This window comes from Electrophorus electricus, chromosome 12 (genome assembly GCF_041902795.1).
Source record: "Electrophorus electricus isolate QZ-2024a chromosome 12, ASM4190279v1, whole genome shotgun sequence".
Classification (NCBI taxonomy): Eukaryota; Metazoa; Chordata; class Actinopteri; order Gymnotiformes; family Gymnotidae; genus Electrophorus; species Electrophorus electricus.
Genome location: NC_137508.1, coordinates 25,898,517 through 25,918,572, shown reverse-complemented (window position 1 = coordinate 25,918,572; position 20,056 = coordinate 25,898,517). Strand labels below are relative to the sequence as shown.

General features: G+C 34.1%; 2 protein-coding genes across 3 annotated transcripts in view; one reads left to right on the top strand and one right to left on the bottom strand.

Moving 5' to 3' along the window:
* The window catches only part of LOC145660169 (uncharacterized), a 283,557-nt gene that overhangs the window by 180,852 nt on the left and 82,649 nt on the right, over positions 1-20,056 (bottom strand). The window lies entirely within an intron of this gene.
* On the top strand, positions 9-17,686 carry LOC113592240 (uncharacterized). The gene is made up of 57 exons (XM_081724807.1): positions 9-74; positions 400-461; positions 573-673; positions 770-842; positions 931-1,085; positions 1,199-1,320; positions 1,647-1,708; positions 1,819-1,919; positions 2,016-2,088; positions 2,177-2,331; positions 2,445-2,566; positions 2,895-2,956; positions 3,067-3,167; positions 3,264-3,336; positions 3,425-3,579; positions 3,693-3,814; positions 4,143-4,204; positions 4,312-4,412; positions 4,509-4,581; positions 4,670-4,824; positions 4,938-5,059; positions 5,388-5,449; positions 5,560-5,660; positions 5,757-5,829; positions 5,918-6,072; positions 6,186-6,307; positions 6,636-6,697; positions 6,805-6,905; positions 7,002-7,074; positions 7,163-7,317; positions 7,431-7,552; positions 7,881-7,942; positions 8,055-8,155; positions 8,252-8,324; positions 8,413-8,567; positions 8,681-8,802; positions 9,131-9,192; positions 9,304-9,404; positions 9,501-9,573; positions 9,662-9,816; positions 9,930-10,051; positions 10,379-10,440; positions 10,550-10,650; positions 10,883-11,062; positions 11,157-11,278; positions 11,886-11,947; positions 12,040-12,137; positions 12,335-12,440; positions 12,606-12,787; positions 12,992-13,098; positions 13,284-13,345; positions 13,494-13,676; positions 13,890-14,065; positions 14,247-14,368; positions 14,724-14,779; positions 14,921-15,113; positions 15,401-17,686. Exons 1-57 carry the CDS (start codon positions 9-11, stop codon positions 15,494-15,496), a joined length of 6,078 nt encoding a protein of 2,025 aa, XP_081580933.1. The 3' UTR covers positions 15,497-17,686.

Here is a 20,056-nt window from a genome sequence, read left to right as displayed (position 1 = left end):
ATATCAGCATGCCAGACAATAAAACTCTTGTTAACAACACATACAGCCAGGTGCAGAATACCATTAACAAAGTGGTAAGGATATATAAATATCTCTCTTACTAAAGATTCCTCTGATAAGAATATTTTATTATGTATAATGAATGTTTGTGACATCTCTACAAATTCGAACATGTGGTGGACAGATACACATTGTATGAAACATTATAACCTTTATTTTTGAAAGGAAAGTCATTTTGTCTAGAAAAAACTTGCATTTAATATGTTTTTAGTACATTAACATGAGTTAAAGATTATTACAGTTTTATCTTGTAATCCAAAATGTGATGTCAAACCCAATATATACACTGAGATGTCATCTGTAGTATCTTTAGAATTGACAGTTCGTGTTTGTCTCCAGCTAAACACACTTCTGAATGAACCTGATGCACAACCAATTGAACCTCAGAGCTCTGGCTTCACGTAAGTTTATTATTTTATTTTCTGACATTTGTTTCTCATCATAATTAGGACAAAGCTTGTACAGTAAAAGTTTTGCTTTTTTTTTTATTTATTTTTTTTACATTTTTATAGGAGTTTAGCAAATGTCATTAAAGGTAACATGGAGTACCACTTCCAAGATGGAGATACCAAAATACCTGTCAGCTTCCTCAATGAGCTCAAAACACTGAGTGGTATGTTATAGAACATTTATGTGGTGTCACAGCTAATTTCTAAACAATTAATGCATGATTTTAAAATTTCTGTCTTAATGACTTATTTTTTTGCAGTCTCCTCTACAACCGTTCCTCCAACATCTACAAGCAGTCTGGTGGTGACTTCTGAAACAACACCCTCTATAATGTATGTTTCAGTCATGGTATTCAAAGTTATTGATTAGAGATGTGTTCATTGTGAATTTACTTTGAAAAATTGTTTTGCTTCCCTCTAGATCTAGTTCAGCTGTGGTCACCACGAGGCTCGTCTTCAACTCCTCCTCTCCTGTCCCCAGTGAGAGTTTGGTCCTCAATGCTACAAGAAATCTGCTCAGCTCACGATTCACAAATATCACCGATTCTGTCAAAGTGCTCAATGTTACCTATGAGAGTATGTTTCCTTTTCAGTTCCACAGTCTTGCTACAGCAATCCATTACGCCATCCCACCTCCATGAATTCTCTGTCTTGATCATTGATATTAATGCATTTTCCTCACTTCACAGAAATTACAGACACATGCTATGCAGTCATCTTCACATTCACCCTAACCAATATCAGCATGCCAGACAATAAAACTCTTGTTAACAACACATACAGCCAGGTGCAGAATACCATTAACAAAGTGGTAAGGATATATAAATATCTCTCTTACTAAAGATTCCTCTGATAAGAATATTTTATTATGTATAATGAATGTTTGTGACATCTCTACAAATTCGAACATGTGGTGGACAGATACACATTGTATGAAACATTATAATCTTTATTTTTGAAAGGAAATTAATTTTGTCTTAGAAAAAACTTGCATTTAATATGTTTTTAATACATTAAAATGAGTTAAAGATTATTACAGTTTTATCTTGTAATCCAAAATGTGATGTCAAACCCAATATATACACTGAGATGTCATCTGTAGTATCTTTAGAATTGACAGTTCGTGTTTGTCTCCAGCTAAACACACTTCTGAGTGAACCTGATGCACAACCAATTGAACCTCAGAGCTCTGGCTTCACGTAAGTTTATTATTTTATTTTCTGACATTTGTTTCTCATCATAATTAGGACAAAGCTTGTACAGTAAAAGTTTTGCTTTTTTTTTATTTATTTTTTTTACATTTTTATAGGAGTTTAGCAAATGTCATTAAAGGTAACATGGAGTACCACTTCCAAGATGGAGATACCAAAATACCTGTCAGCTTCCTCAATGAGCTCAAAACACTGAGTGGTATGTTATAGAACATTTATGTGGTGTCACAGCTAATTTCTAAACAATTAATGCATGATTTTAAAATTTCTGTCTTAATGACTTATTTTTTTGCAGTCTCCTCTACAACCGTTCCTCCAACATCTACAAGCAGTCTGGTGGTGACTTCTGAAACAACACCCTCTATAATGTATGTTTCAGTCATGGTATTCAAAGTTATTGATTAGAGATGTGTTCATTGTGAATTTACTTTGAAAAATTGTTTTGCTTCCCTCTAGATCTAGTTCAGCTGTGGTCACCACGAGGCTCGTCTTCAACTCCTCCTCTCCTGTCCCCAGTGAGAGTTTGGTCCTCAATGCTACAAGAAATCTGCTCAGCTCACGATTCACAAATATCACCGATTCTGTCAAAGTGCTCAATGTTACCTATGAGAGTATGTTTCCTTTTTAGTTCCACAGTCTTGCTACAGCAATCCATTACGCCATCCCACCTCCATGAATTCTCTGTCTTGATCATTGATATTAATGCATTTTCCTCACTTCACAGAAATTACAGACACATCCTATGCAGTCATCTTCACATTCACCCTAACCAATATCAGCATGCCAGACAATAAAACTCTTGTTAACAACACATACAGCCAGGTGCAGAATACCATTAACAAAGTGGTAAGGATATATAAATATCTCTCTTACTAAAAAGATTCCTCTGATAAGAATATTTTATTATGTATAATGAATGTTTGTGACATCTCTACAAATTCGAACATGTGGTGGACAGATACACATTGTAGGAAACATTATAATCTTTATTTTTGAAAGGAAATTAATTTTGTCTTAGAAAAAACTTGCATTTAATATGTTTTTAATACATTAAAATGAGTTAAAGATTATTACAGTTTTATCTTGTAATCCAAAATGTGATGTCAAACCCAATATATACACTGAGATGTCATCTGTAGTATCTTTAGAATTGACAGTTCGTGTTTGTCTCCAGCTAAACACACTTCTGAATGAACCTGATGCACAACCAATTGAACCTCAGAGCTCTGGCTTCACGTAAGTTTATTATTTTATTTTCTGACATTTGTTTCTCACCATAATTAGGACAAAGCTTGTACAGTCAAAGTTTTGCTTTTTTTTTTATTTTTTTTTTTACATTTTTATAGGAGTTTAGCAAATGTCATTAAAGGTAACATGGAGTACCACTTCCAAGATGGAGATACCAAAATACCTGTCAGCTTCCTCAATGAGCTCAAAACACTGAGTGGTATGTTATAGAACATTTATGTGGTGTCACAGCTAATTTCTAAACAATTAATGCATGATTTTAAAATTTCTGTCTTAATGACTTATTTTTTTGCAGTCTCCTCTACAACCGTTCCTCCAACATCTACATGCAGTCTGGTGGTGACTTCTGAAACAACACCCTCTATAATGTATGTTTCAGTCATGGTATTCAAAGTTATTGATTAGAGATGTGTTCATTGTGAATTTACTTTGAAAAATTGTTTTGCTTCCCTCTAGATCTAGTTCAGCTGTGGTCACCACGAGGCTCGTCTTCAACTCCTCCTCTCCTGTCCCCAGTGAGAGTTTGGTCCTCAATGCTACAAGAAATCTGCTCAGCTCACGATTCACAAATATCACCGATTCTGTCAAAGTGCTCAATGTTACCTATGAGAGTATGTTTCCTTTTTAGTTCCACAGTCTTGCTACAGCAATCCATTACGCCATCCCACCTCCATGAATTCTCTGTCTTGATCATTGATATTAATGCATTTTCCTCACTTCACAGAAATTACAGACACATCCTATGCAGTCATCTTCACATTCACCCTAACCAATATCAGCATGCCAGACAATAAAACTCTTGTTAACAACACATACAGCCAGGTGCAGAATACCATTAACAAAGTGGTAAGGATATATAAATATCTCTCTTACTAAAAAGATTCCTCTGATAAGAATATTTTATTATGTATAATGAATGTTTGTGACATCTCTACAAATTCGAACATGTGGTGGACAGATACACATTGTATGAAACATTATAATCTTTATTTTTGAAAGGAAATTAATTTTGTCTTAGAAAAAACTTGCATTTAATATGTTTTTAATACATTAAAATGAGTTAAAGATTATTACAGTTTTATCTTGTAATCCAAAATGTGATGTCAAACCCAATATATACACTGAGATGTCATCTGTAGTATCTTTAGAATTGACAGTTCGTGTTTGTCTCCAGCTAAACACACTTCTGAATGAACCTGATGCACAACCAATTGAACCTCAGAGCTCTGGCTTCACGTAAGTTTATTATTTTATTTTCTGACATTTGTTTCTCATCATAATTAGGACAAAGCTTGTACAGTAAAAGTTTTGCTTTTTTTTTTTTTTTTTTTACATTTTTATAGGAGTTTAGCAAATGTCATTAAAGGTAACATGGAGTACCACTTCCAAGATGGAGATACCAAAATACCTGTCAGCTTCCTCAATGAGCTCAAAACACTGAGTGGTATGTTATAGAACATTTATGTGGTGTCACAGCTAATTTCTAAAGAATTAATGCATGATTTTAAAATTTCTGTCTTAATGACTTATTTTTTTGCAGTCTCCTCTACAACCGTTCCTCCAACATCTACAAGCAGTCTGGTGGTGACTTCTGAAACAACACCCTCTATAATGTATGTTTCAGTCATGGTATTCAAAGTTATTGATTAGAGATGTGTTCATTGTGAATTCACTTTGAATAATTGTTTTGCTTCCCTCTAGATCTAGTTCAGCTGTGGTCACCACGAGGCTCGTCTTCAACTCCTCCTCTCCTGTCCCCAGTGAGAGTTTGGTCCTCAATGCTACAAGAAATCTGCTCAGCTCACGATTCACAAATATCACCGATTCTGTCAAAGTGCTCAATGTTACCTATGAGAGTATGTTTCCTTTTTAGTTCCACAGTCTTGCTACAGCAATCCATTACGCCATCCCACCTCCATGAATTCTCTGTCTTGATCATTGATATTAATGCATTTTCCTCACTTCACAGAAATTACAGACACATCCTATGCAGTCATCTTCACATTCACCCTAACCAATATCAGCATGCCAGACAATAAAACTCTTGTTAACAACACATACAGCCAGGTGCAGAATACCATTAACAAAGTGGTAAGGATATATAAATATCTCTCTTACTAAAAAGATTCCTCTGATAAGAATATTTTATTATGTATAATGAATGTTTGTGACATCTCTACAAATTCGAACATGTGGTGGACAGATACACATTGTAGGAAACATTATAATCTTTATTTTTGAAAGGAAATTAATTTTGTCTTAGAAAAAACTTGCATTTAATATGTTTTTAATACATTAAAATGAGTTAAAGATTATTACAGTTTTATCTTGTAATCCAAAATGTGATGTCAAACCCAATATATACACTGAGATGTCATCTGTAGTATCTTTAGAATTGACAGTTCGTGTTTGTCTCCAGCTAAACACACTTCTGAATGAACCTGATGCACAACCAATTGAACCTCAGAGCTCTGGCTTCACGTAAGTTTATTATTTTATTTTCTGACATTTGTTTCTCACCATAATTAGGACAAAGCTTGTACAGTCAAAGTTTTGCTTTTTTTTTTATTTTTTTTTTTACATTTTTATAGGAGTTTAGCAAATGTCATTAAAGGTAACATGGAGTACCACTTCCAAGATGGAGATACCAAAATACCTGTCAGCTTCCTCAATGAGCTCAAAACACTGAGTGGTATGTTATAGAACATTTATGTGGTGTCACAGCTAATTTCTAAACAATTAATGCATGATTTTAAAATTTCTGTCTTAATGACTTATTTTTTTGCAGTCTCCTCTACAACCGTTCCTCCAACATCTACAAGCAGTCTGGTGGTGACTTCTGAAACAACACCCTCTATAATGTATGTTTCAGTCATGGTATTCAAAGTTATTGATTAGAGATGTGTTCATGGTGAATTTACTTTGAAAAATTGTTTTGCTTCCCTCTAGATCTAGTTCAGCTGTGGTCACCACGAGGCTCGTCTTCAACTCCTCCTCTCCTGTCCCCAGTGAGAGTTTGGTCCTCAATGCTACAAGAAATCTGCTCAGCTCACGATTCACAAATATCACCGATTCTGTCAAAGTGCTCAATGTTACCTATGAGAGTATGTTTCCTTTTTAGTTCCACAGTCTTGCTACAGCAATCCATTACGCCATCCCACCTCCATGAATTCTCTGTCTTGATCATTGATATTAATGCATTTTCCTCACTTCACAGAAATTACAGACACATCCTATGCAGTCATCTTCACATTCACCCTAACCAATATCAGCATGCCAGACAATAAAACTCTTGTTAACAACACATACAGCCAGGTGCAGAATACCATTAACAAAGTGGTAAGGATATATAAATATCTCTCTTACTAAAAAGATTCCTCTGATAAGAATATTTTATTATGTATAATGAATGTTTGTGACATCTCTACAAATTCGAACATGTGGTGGACAGATACACATTGTATGAAACATTATAATCTTTATTTTTGAAAGGAAATTAATTTTGTCTTAGAAAAAACTTGCATTTAATATGTTTTTAATACATTAAAATGAGTTAAAGATTATTACAGTTTTATCTTGTAATCCAAAATGTGATGTCAAACCCAATATATACACTGAGATGTCATCTGTAGTATCTTTAGAATTGACAGTTCGTGTTTGTCTCCAGCTAAACACACTTCTGAATGAACCTGATGCACAACCAATTGAACCTCAGAGCTCTGGCTTCACGTAAGTTTATTATTTTATTTTCTGACATTTGTTTCTCATCATAATTAGGACAAAGCTTGTACAGTAAAAGTTTTGCTTTTTTTTTTTTTTTTTTTACATTTTTATAGGAGTTTAGCAAATGTCATTAAAGGTAACATGGAGTACCACTTCCAAGATGGAGATACCAAAATACCTGTCAGCTTCCTCAATGAGCTCAAAACACTGAGTGGTATGTTATAGAACATTTATGTGGTGTCACAGCTAATTTCTAAAGAATTAATGCATGATTTTAAAATTTCTGTCTTAATGACTTATTTTTTTGCAGTCTCCTCTACAACCGTTCCTCCAACATCTACAAGCAGTCTGGTGGTGACTTCTGAAACAACACCCTCTATAATGTATGTTTCAGTCATGGTATTCAAAGTTATTGATTAGAGATGTGTTCATTGTGAATTCACTTTGAATAATTGTTTTGCTTCCCTCTAGATCTAGTTCAGCTGTGGTCACCACGAGGCTCGTCTTCAACTCCTCCTCTCCTGTCCCCAGTGAGAGTTTGGTCCTCAATGCTACAAGAAATCTGCTCAGCTCACGATTCACAAATATCACCGATTCTGTCAAAGTGCTCAATGTTACCTATGAGAGTATGTTTCCTTTTTAGTTCCACAGTCTTGCTACAGCAATCCATTACGCCATCCCACCTCCATGAATTCTCTGTCTTGATCATTGATATTAATGCATTTTCCTCACTTCACAGAAATTACAGACACATCCTATGCAGTCATCTTCACATTCACCCTAACCAATATCAGCATGCCAGACAATAAAACTCTTGTTAACAACACATACAGCCAGGTGCAGAATACCATTAACAAAGTGGTAAGGATATATAAATATCTCTCTTACTAAAAAGATTCCTCTGATAAGAATATTTTATTATGTATAATGAATGTTTGTGACATCTCTACAAATTCGAACATGTGGTGGACAGATACACATTGTAGGAAACATTATAATCTTTATTTTTGAAAGGAAATTAATTTTGTCTTAGAAAAAACTTGCATTTAATATGTTTTTAATACATTAAAATGAGTTAAAGATTATTACAGTTTTATCTTGTAATCCAAAATGTGATGTCAAACCCAATATATACACTGAGATGTCATCTGTAGTATCTTTAGAAATGACAGTTCGTGTTTGTCTCCAGCTAAACACACTTCTGAATGAACCTGATGCACAACCAATTGAACCTCAGAGCTCTGGCTTCACGTAAGTTTATTATTTTATTTTCTGACATTTGTTTCTCACCATAATTAGGACAAAGCTTGTACAGTCAAAGTTTTGCTTTTTTTTTAATTTTATTTTTTTTACATTTTTATAGGAGTTTAGCAAATGTCATTAAAGGTAACATGGAGTACCACTTCCAAGATGGAGATACCAAAATACCTGTCAGCTTCCTCAATGAGCTCAAAACACTGAGTGGTATGTTATAGAACATTTATGTGGTGTCACAGCTAATTTCTAAACAATTAATGCATGATTTTAAAATTTCTGTCTTAATGACTTATTTTTTTGCAGTCTCCTCTACAACCATTCCTCCAACATCTACAAGCAGTCTGGTGGTGACTTCTGAAACAACACCCTCTATAATGTATGTTTCAGTCATGGTATTCAAAGTTATTGATTAGAGATGTGTTCATTGTGAATTTACTTTGAAAAATTGTTTTGCTTCCCTCTAGATCTAGTTCAGCTGTGGTCACCACGAGGCTCGTCTTCAACTCCTCCTCTCCTGTCCCCAGTGAGAGTTTGGTCCTCAATGCTACAAGAAATCTGCTCAGCTCACGATTCACAAATATCACCGATTCTGTCAAAGTGCTCAATGTTACCTATGAGAGTATGTTTCCTTTTTAGTTCCACAGTCTTGCTACAGCAATCCATTACGCCATCCCACCTCCATGAATTCTCTGTCTTGATCATTGATATTAATGCATTTTCCTCACTTCACAGAAATTACAGACACATCCTATGCAGTCATCTTCACATTCACCCTAACCAATATCAGCATGCCAGACAATAAAACTCTTGTTAACAACACATACAGCCAGGTGCAGAATACCATTAACAAAGTGGTAAGGATATATAAATATCTCTCTTACTAAAAAGATTCCTCTGATAAGAATATTTTATTATGTATAATGAATGTTTGTGACATCTCTACAAATTCGAACATGTGGTGGACAGATACACATTGTATGAAACATTATAATCTTTATTTTTGAAAGGAAATTAATTTTGTCTTAGAAAAAACTTGCATTTAATATGTTTTTAATACATTAAAATGAGTTAAAGATTATTACAGTTTTATCTTGTAATCCAAAATGTGATGTCAAACCCAATATATACACTGAGATGTCATCTGTAGTATCTTTAGAATTGACAGTTCGTGTTTGTCTCCAGCTAAACACACTTCTGAATGAACCTGATGCACAACCAATTGAACCTCAGAGCTCTGGCTTCACGTAAGTTTATTATTTTATTTTCTGACATTTGTTTCTCATCATAATTAGGACAAAGCTTGTACAGTAAAAGTTTTGCTTTTTTTTAAATTTTTTTTTTTTACATTTTTATAGGAGTTTAGCAAATGTCATTAAAGGTAACATGGAGTACCACTTCCAAGATGGAGATACCAAAATACCTGTCAGCTTCCTCAATGAGCTCAAAACACTGAGTGGTATGTTATAGAACATTTATGTGGTGTCACAGCTAATTTCTAAACAATTAATGCATGATTTTAAAATTTCTGTCTTAATGACTTATTTTTTTGCAGTCTCCTCTACAACCGTTCCTCCAACATCTACAAGCAGTCTGGTGGTGACTTCTGAAACAACACCCTCTATAATGTATGTTTCAGTCATGGTATTCAAAGTTATTGATTAGAGATGTGTTCATTATGAATTTACTTTGAAAAATTGTTTTGCTTCCCTCTAGATCTAGTTCAGCTGTGGTCACCACGAGGCTCGTCTTCAACTCCTCCTCTCCTGTCCCCAGTGAGAGTTTGGTCCTCAATGCTACAAGAAATCTGCTCAGCTCACGATTCACAAATATCACCGATTCTGTCAAAGTGCTCAATGTTACCTATGAGAGTATGTTTCCTTTTTAGTTCCACAGTCTTGCTACAGCAATCCATTACGCCATCCCACCTCCATGAATTCTCTGTCTTGATCATTGATATTAATGCATTTTCCTCACTTCACAGAAATTACAGACACATCCTATGCAGTCATCTTCACATTCACCCTAACCAATATCAGCATGCCAGACAATAAAACTCTTGTTAACAACACATACAGCCAGGTGCAGAATACCATTAACAAAGTGGTAAGGATATATAAATATCTCTCTTACTAAAAAGATTCCTCTGATAAGAATATTTTATTATGTATAATGAATGTTTGTGACATCTCTACAAATTCGAACATGTGGTGGACAGATACACATTGTATGAAACATTATAATCTTTATTTTTGAAAGGAAATTAATTTTGTCTTAGAAAAAACTTGCATTAATATGTTTTTAATACATTAAAATGAGTTAAAGATTATTACAGTTTTATCTTGTAATCCAAAATGTGATGTCAAACCCAATATATACACTGAGATGTCATCTGTAGTATCTTTAGAATTGACAGTTCGTGTTTGTCTCCAGCTAAACACACTTCTGAATGAACCTGATGCACAACCAATTGAACCTCAGAGCTCTGGCTTCACGTAAGTTTATTATTTTATTTTCTGACATTTGTTTCTCATCATAATTAGGACAAAGCTTGTACAGTAAAAGTTTTGCTTTTTTTTTTTTTTTTTTTTTACATTTTTATAGGAGTTTAGCAAATGTCATTAAAGGTAACATGGAGTACCACTTCCAAGATGGAGATACCAAAATACCTGTCAGCTTCCTCAATGAGCTCAAAACACTGAGTGGTATGTTATAGAACATTTATGTGGTGTCACAGCTAATTTCTAAACAATTAATGCATGATTTTAAAATTTCTGTCTTAATGACTTATTTTTTTGCAGTCTCCTCTACAACCGTTCCTCCAACATCTACAATCAGTCTGGTGGTGACTTCTGAAACAACACCCTCTATAATGTATGTTTCAGTCATGATATTCAAAGTTATTTATTAGAGATGTGTTCATTGTGAACTTACTTTGAAAAATTGTTTTGTTTCCCTCTAGATCTGGTTCAGCTGTGGTCATCACCAGGCTCGTCTTCAACTCCTCCTCTCCTGTCCCCAGTGAGAGTTTGGTCCTCAATGCTACAAGAAATCTGCTCAGCTCACGATTCACAAATATCACCGATTCTGTCAAAGTGCTTAGTGTTACCTATGAGAGTATGTTTTCCTAATTGCAGAATACTTCTAATCCTTTTTTTTCTGACTGCTTTCATCCCCTTCAAATCTACAGACATTTGCTTTCTTTCCACAGAAATTTCAGACACCTCCTATGCAGTCATCTTCTCATTCAGTCTCAGTAATATCCGCATTCCCAACAGTCCTGAACTCAGGAACTCCACATACAGCCAAGTGCAGAGCTCCGTGAACAATGCAGTGAGTGTACTTTACAATCTGCCTTATAGTACAGATTTTTCCTATTAGAATCTGCTGCAGTATTACACCTCCTGTAAATTCCCAAGTTTCAAACAATAATATGTAAAATAAATCCTGGCAGTTTTAAGCTCCAAGGTGTTGCATATATAAATCACATTTAATATCACACATATAGCTTGACTTGTACTACCATCTCTCAAAAGACAGGAAAGACAAGCATCAAAATTCTTTTCTTTAATACAGTTACACAATCACTTCATAGTACTTCCACAGTACTGATTAAAATAATCCTGATTTAGTTTTTATTTTAATTTTCCTTCAACAACTACCTGTCTTTGAGAGTCCATGAGATTAAAAGAAGCTGTGGAGTCCAGCAACATTAATGTTTTGCATAATTTTCATATGCATAAGTTTGGACATTGTATATAAGTGCCCAGTATGTACAGTACAGATAGACATTCAATGAACCCATGTAATTTTAAATTGTAAAGTTTTGCCAGCATAAATCATGTTCTTCTTTTTGTAGGTGTGAATAAGTTTAAACTTGCATTACATGCAAATTAACTGGTCATAATAGTTTAAAACTAAAACATCTTTCTCTCTCCAGCTAAACTCACTCATAAATGGCCCCAATTCAGAATCACTTGAACCCCAGATTATTCACTTTAAGTAAGTTTACATTTGTATTCTAGAATGTTAGAATTTACATTTTGTAGTTATTTTGCACAGTAAGAGGTTTCTTACTTTATTTTTCTTGATAGGAGCTCATCAAATCAGATTGAAGGAAACATTGTGTACCAGTTCCAAGATGGAGATGCTAGACCAGTCAACTACCTCACTGAGCTCCGGAGACAGAATGGTATATACTAAAACAATATTGTTTCAGTAATTTTAAATGTCACTAAATGTTATTTTTGCATAGCTATAGATACAAATAATGTCATATATTAAAACATTTACTTGCATGTGATTCATGGTTTTGTTATCCCCAAACATTTAATGATTTACCTTACAAAAATTATGGCATTTTTTAAAGTCAAATTTATATTTTTATAGGCATGACAACAACCACAACCACAACTTCTATAGCCAACACACCGCTGGAGAACACTAATACGCTTGGTACATCTACAGCTACCCAGTCCGTCAAAACACCAACTCAGTAAGTGTACTGATGCCAAAGTAATATTGTAACAACTATGTAACTAATAATTAGATGACTGTTATTGGCTGTAATGTAGACATTGCACTGTAACAGTTCTAGTTGTCAACAGTTCATTCTCTATGTAATTCAGTAATTCCAACTTACTTTCTTTTTTTGCTTCAGATTGGGAATTGTACTGATTTATATTAGCTTGGTGTTTAAGAACTTGACAATCGTGCCTAGTGAAGCTCAGATTCTTGCTGCTGCCAATGCTTACCTGGACACAAGTTTAATAAGAACAAAGCGAGATATCACAATGCAAAAGCTAAATACCCCTGTGAGCATCCAGAACATTACCTACAAAAGTGAGTCTTTTTCCTGATTACTTTTCTGTGTTGTAAATGAAAGAAAAATATCAATGTTCCTGATTGTTATTTGTAGGTTCTTTGTGGGCATCCTAAATATACTTTAGCAAATAATGACCTAAAACAACTATTGCATTATTAGAAGTCTGGACATCTCAGCATTTGTTAATCATGCATTCTATAATCCCTTCATCTCTCTTTTAGAAATTAACAGCACTGCATTCAGCATTAGCTTTGCATTCAGGATCAATGATGTGCCCATGGCTACGAATGAAACAAATGTTTCAATTAACAATGTCATCAAAGACGTGGTGAGTGTGATCTACTTTTATTCTCTGTATTATACTTATCCTTGCTTTGGGTCTCAAAATTATTTCCTAGGAAAAATGTCTTGAAATAAAAAATGTACAATTTTAAAGGTAATAAAAAAACATTGGCTACAATTTAGATTACATAATTAACATGTACTATTCTCATTACCATTTATTATTCTCAGGTGAACAAAATAATGAACAGCCCAAATGCTACACAATTTGAACTCAAACCAGCTAATTTCAGGTAAGTTTTGAGACAGAAGCTGTGTTGAATCCTTATACAGATTCCAATTGTAGATTATCGACCCTACTTAAAATTTACATAAAAATGAAGAGGGGAAGAAGTGTATAAGTTAATGATACAGATTAATTTATTTCTCCATTTCTTCCAGGATGAATGATACAGCAATTTTGGCTAATATAGAATATGTCTTTGCGCGTGGAGATATCAACTTGCCAAGTGGGTTTCTTGAGCAAATACTTCAAGACAGTGGTCTGGTATCCACTACCACTCCTACTACAACAACTACAAGAACTACAACAATTACAGCTGCCCAGTCCACCCAGTCAATTGTGTGAGTGAACAGATGCTAAAGCAGTATTGCAATGTATTGGATATCTATGTCTTGCATGCACGGGTTAAAGTATCCTTATTACACTAACATTACACCATAGTACACATGTTTCTAGATACGTTCTATTGGTTATAATGAAGAAAATGAACTAGTAAGTGTTCTCTTTTTATTCTCTGTATTTATTATAATTTCTTACTTTCTGTCCTTATCCAGACTTGGGACTGCACTGATTTATATTAGTGTGGTGTTTAAGAACGTCACACACATACCCAGTGAGACTGAGTTTCTTACTGCCTTTGCTCTGCTGAACTCAAGTGTCACAAGAACGGCCAGTAAAAACCAGAAGCTAAACAACCCTGTGAGCATCCAGAACAGTGTATCCTTGTACAGTGAGTATCTTTCCTGATTAACCTCTCCTATGTAGTGAATGAACAAAATGTCTAAGTTCCTGAATAGGTTATGTATACTTTCTATGAGGGCCTCATAAATATATTTTACCTAATAATGACCTCAAACAACTAATGCATTTTTAGAAGTTTGGACAACATATAATGCTTCCACCTCTTTTAGAAATTGACAGCACCTCATTCACAATCAGCTTTGGATACATGATCAGTTATGTTCCCATATCTACAAATGATCAACTAAACATTGAAACGTATGGTGTCCTTGAACAAACAACAAACAACCTGGTGAGTGTGAGCTACATTTATGCTCTCTGTTATAGTTATCCTGGCTTTGGATCCCAAAATAATTGACTGGGAAAAAAAACCCCCAAAAAACATGAAATCCATATCTGTCTGTTTTCAAAATAAAAAATAATGCTTACATTTTGGGTACTGGAATTAACTTATACTATTACCATTAAGTGAATTTGTTATTCACTTTAATTTTCTGCATTATACTAACTGTAGCATTTTTATGTCCTGAAATGTATGTCCTGAAGTTAAAATTTGACCAGTTTTAAGATTAAAGTATTGCTTATCATTTTAAATCAAAGTAATTAAACATTCAAATCAAGTAATTAAACTTTACACTAATTTTCAGTTGAATATGCTACTGACCAAGAATCAATACTTTACCTTCCCACAAGCTAATATCACGTAAGTGATGCACTATTTGATATTTTTGCTTTTGTCAAAATTCCTTCTGCACTTCATCAGCACTATCTGAAGTTCATAGAGAATGAAGAATGACTGGAAACTTTAATGATTCTGTTTAATTTGTCTGTCTGTTCCTTGCAGGCATAATGCTACGGTGATTGTGGCTAATGCAGAGTATGTCTATATGCTTGGTGATATCAACTTTCCAAGTTCATTTCTTGCTGAAATACTTAAAATCAGTGGTCTGGCACCTGAAAGCGCATGGTGGGTTCTGGGTATCATTATCCCCTGTGCTATAGTCATCATTCTTGTACCATGCTGGATTCTACTCTGTGTAAGTACCACCAAAGCTCTTCTAAAGTCATTTATCTGCAATTTACTGTTAGGTAATATATATATATATATTAGTGTTGAATATCAATAAAGTCAGAAATAATAATAATAATAATAATAATAATAATAATAATAATAATAATAATAATAATAATAATAATAATAAAGGAAATATAGCTTTGTTTTACAATTTATGAATTAAGAACAATTTTAATTGAACAGTAATTAAATAGTATTTCTAATTCATCTCTCTATGTCTGTGTATGTGTGGCTCTCTGCATGTCTCAGTGTTTACTGTGTGGTTGCTGTGCTGCTCTAAGGAGGCGTTATAATAGAAGACGGTCCTACAGTGTCCAGTACACAACACAAAATGGGCTCTTTTGAAAAGAAACTGAGGGCAAAATATTTAAAATATGCTAATTTACTTGATTATATAATTTAAAATGTATTTATATGTTTATATCTATTAATATTTATTAAATCTGTTTATAAGTTAGTTTTTATTATTTTACTATGATTTGTTGTTATTTATTCCTTTTTGCTGATACATATATTTCAAAGATCTTAATTTCAATCATTGATTAAAAAATGTTAAATTATTAAGTATCATTGAAATTAATATGTAGTGTTTTGCACATATGTAAGTGGGCTGATAACTTCAAATGAAAGTCAAAAGGAACAAAGACCAAAGGAGAAAAACAGACCAAAGTGGATTAATTGGTATCAAAATATTTGGCAAACTCTAAAGACCTTTGCAACAAGGAATGAGCAGATATTCAAAAATGAGTCAGCAGCACAAAGATCTGGACAGCCTCTGGCCTGGAAAAATCCCTATCATTGTAAAGCTCATAATCAATTAGGTTGGTGGTTCAATCAGAGATGCAACTTTTTTCTGTTTGTAGCCTGGTACTTGGTCTCTTTACTAATATTGTTATTGTCAGTATTTGTGGCCACTTGCACTGGGAGGTGAGCCTGGGACTCTGGTGTTATAAAGAAAATAAATAACCCTTACTGTTATGTGTATGTATGTCTGAGCCAACTTGTAAGATTAAAATCCTTTCTTATAAGAATAAAACCTTCTCCTGTAAGAGTAAACAATCTCCTTGATTAAATATCTCTCTTGTATGTATACTATGTAAATATCTCTTTAGATAGTATCTGAAGCACTGTGTAGTTGCTGTCCTTGGGGAAGATGCTTCCGCCCTCATTTCCATACATGCTTTGATGTTTGTTAGCCTATTAGACTATAAGTTCAACATATACTTTATGTCCTTTATATCAGTAACACATTGTCTCATTTGCTTATCTTTGCACCCCTCCCTACACCACTTCACTTTTTTTGTTACACACAAATATACATTCTTTCTCCATCCTCAATAAACTTCTTGCTGAACACTTGACTTGCTGAGCACTTGCAGGAGAATCCCTGCATAAGGGATTATTTTATGCCAAAACTTCCCTTTGAGGTTGGAGTCTGGGACTTTGTCGCTTTGCTAATATAGTCCTTAACAGTACTTGTCACCAACTGCATATGGAGGTGTGTGCCTGAGACTCAGGTTGTGCAATCTGGGAGAAAGAAAGGGCTCTCTAAAGAATATTTTTTTTTTTATGCTTTTAGTTTTTTATTGATTTATATATGGGTTTTATGTTATATTGTTTGATGTAAAGCACTGAGTTGCATTTGTATATATGATGATGCTATATAAATAAAGTTAAATTTTGGAGATTGAGCCTGCTATTCTCAGGGTTTTGATCATCACTGTTTAGATGATATTTTGTTTTGTATTGATTATGTAACGGTATTTCAAGAGTGTTAAATAAAACCTGTAAGCTGCATGTTTATTGAATGAATGAATTTCTTATATGGTCTGTGTCATGGGGCAGCAGGCCTCCAGCCCAAGGGACACACCCAATGCCAGACACACATGTTGCACCTCCCCAATCCCCTGATTATTGATTTTCTGTACCTGTCCCTTGTTTGCCTTATTCTTTCTGCTGTATTTAAGTGTACAGGAATGTTTTAGAATGATTTAGACAATTTTATACTTCAGAGAACTATTTAGACTTTGTTAGATCTGATGAATAGTTTGGGTGTCCTATGTAGAAGAATATAACACAACAGGTGTGAAGAAACAAAACACAAAACTATCAAACAAAACAAGACAATTGTACAACGATCAATGGTAGAGCTATGATAAAAACAAATGGTACAAAAACTGATCAATATGTATGTACATAGACATTCTTACATAGTAAACCCAAGCCCAAAATATTGATTGCAATGCTCTTACATCAAATACAGATTTCAATTTATTAATTACTTCAGTTCAATTCAATTTATTGTCATTCACAATGTGCAAGAACATTTGTATAATAAAAGAGGGCATGGCTTCATTAAGATGCAATATAAAAGTAATTAAAGAAATATATAAAATATTTAAAAGAGTGACAGAAATGCTGAAAAATTCTTATAGTAAATAGTATTCACAGTATCATATACAGATAACAAAAATGAGGTCTAGCAGATAACAAAAATGTGGACTGTGTGGTCTATCATAAAATGCAGTGTAGTGAAAAACAGAGTAAAGGCAGAAACCACAGCCATTATTCTCTCTATCATGGATTATCCCACATGTTTTCATATGCATCACAAAGAATGTTTTTGCTGGCCAAACATCTGGTGTCACGGTTGGCCCCTCCCTTCACGAAAATTATTATGCAAACAACATTAGTGACATTATCACCTACATGTTAATCCAAATGTACTAACCTTCTACCAAAGGCTTGCAAATGCTTCAGCCACCAGGGTCAGAAGATGTACTCCCACCTATGCCCTCCATTACACAATGGCCCTGCTTAAGGTCATTTTTTCTTCTACATTGTATTCAGGGGATGGAGACCACCAGTTGTTTTTATTTCTTTCTGTTTTTTTTGTTGTTAACTGTAAGAAATATAAGAGCACATTAGTTATGTTTCTCTTGACTTTCAGCACAAATTGCAAGTAATATAATGGAAATTTGTGAAATGAGATGAGAAAGTTTCTGTTCAGCAGCTAGTTATCATGAAACTGACTTTTAACAATACAAATGCATTACGTGATATCACTACATGACAAAACCTTGTTTTTGGGTTGTGGTTTGCTGACAAAAAAATTGGGTTGACATGTTTTCCTTTGCAATTTCATGCAGGTTGCAAATTGTTCACATTTGGCTTTCTTAACTTTCCCATAACAACTGATACAGGTCACAAGACAAAATGGTCAGACTCAAACAGCTGCTAAATGTTATCCATTGCATAATAATAATAACTATAAGCCTATGTGCAAACTTATTAGCACAATGAATAGCACATTGCTTTTATTTATATAAATATCCAAATGTGAAATGATTCTATTGGCACAAATGGCTTAAAACTTAAATGGGTAATTATAGCAGTATGTTTGTGTTAGAACCAGTATGTGTTGATAAAAACTTTAAATCAGTATTTAACTACTGGGGAACTATACATGAATCGAAATCACTATTTTTTTCTTTAAAATAGCATTGGGTTTTTTTTAATTATAGCTCCCTTTGAGCAATTCCCCTTTCTTGGCCATCTCTGTAAATGCTGAAATGTGGCAGCATTCGTGTTAAGTGAATTTGACGACTGAGACTGAGAAACATGCTTGTTTTTGTTTGGATGGAAAACCTGTTAGTAACACAAACAACATTAAGGCATCCTTACCATTTTATATTATATTTTTTATATTTTGTCTTAATCTGCTGCCAAATTCACTTAGGGCCACTGGGATTAATACAACTTTATAAGCATATCCCTTCCTCTCTTTTCACAGGCCACCATCTCTCAGATACCTGATAATTGCCTCCCTGTCTGTACTTTTCTAAAATCTTCTGCTTCTGTTATTTCTGCTACGTGTCCAATTAACCTGTGTTTCTCATCTGGTATGGTTCCACCATCTCTTATATTAGCTGCTGTCACTCCCATACTAAAGAAACCTGGGATATTAGCCTTTATTGGCCATTTACAGACCTATCTCCATCCTCCCTTTCCTATATAAGGTCATGGAAAGAGTGTAGCCGCACAGCTACATGACTTACTATCAAGCAGCAATTTATACAAGCCCTTTCATTCTGGTTTTCACAGCACTGAGTGCCCTTGTAAAAGTTGTCAGTGATTTGCTGCTGCCAGATTTCTAAACATCCTGGTTCTCTTAAACCTACCAGCAGCTTTTGATGCTGTTAATCAAGATCTTCTAATTTCTAAGATGTGATCTGTTGGCATTGGCCTTAACCTTAACTAGCCTTAACCAGTTGTGGTCACCTCACCAACAGACAACAATTCAGTGCAATAGGCTCTCACAAATCATTTATGGTCTCATTGATCGAGGTGTACCCCATAAATCTGCTCTAGGACCTCTCCACTTAATCATATACATTTCTCCTCTTCATCATATATATTCCCCCTCTTGATCACATTACATCAAGTCATGCTCATAACCTGATGTGGTCGACAGACTTCCTAGCTAGCTAACAAGCTAAATGCTGCTTCTGTGCAATATTTGTGAAAATGATTTCTCATACAGTAGTCATAATTTTTGTTTGACAAAATTGACTGTCCATTAGTAAATGTTTACTTTGTTAAAGTTTTTTGTGTGAAAGTAAGCTCGTATAGTATAGATGAATAGATGTGTTTTGACCATATTGAATACTATTCTTTGCAGCTGACTTTTCTGTTGTCATAATTGTAATGATCTTTTTTCAATTGCACACATGAAGCTTGATATACCGATAATCCATGAAGCATGATATGTAATATAAAATCATTGTTCAGTAACATTTTCTTTTACTCCATCTAAGATTTGGTGAAAGTAGAGTGACAGACCACACCTTTACTCAGTAAACCATTGTACAAACTGTCATTTTAGACATTTATTACACATTTTTA

Coding starts and splice junctions, on each gene's coding strand:
- LOC113592240 (XM_081724807.1), top strand. CDS start 9: ATGCCAGACAATAAAACTCTTGTTAACAACACATACAGCCAGGTGCAG. Junction 10,651..10,882: donor TGAGCTCAAAACACTGAGTG/GTATGTTATAGA, acceptor TGAACTTACTTT/GAAAAATTGTTTTGTTTCCC. Junction 11,063..11,156: donor GCTTAGTGTTACCTATGAGA/GTATGTTTTCCT, acceptor TTCTTTCCACAG/AAATTTCAGACACCTCCTAT.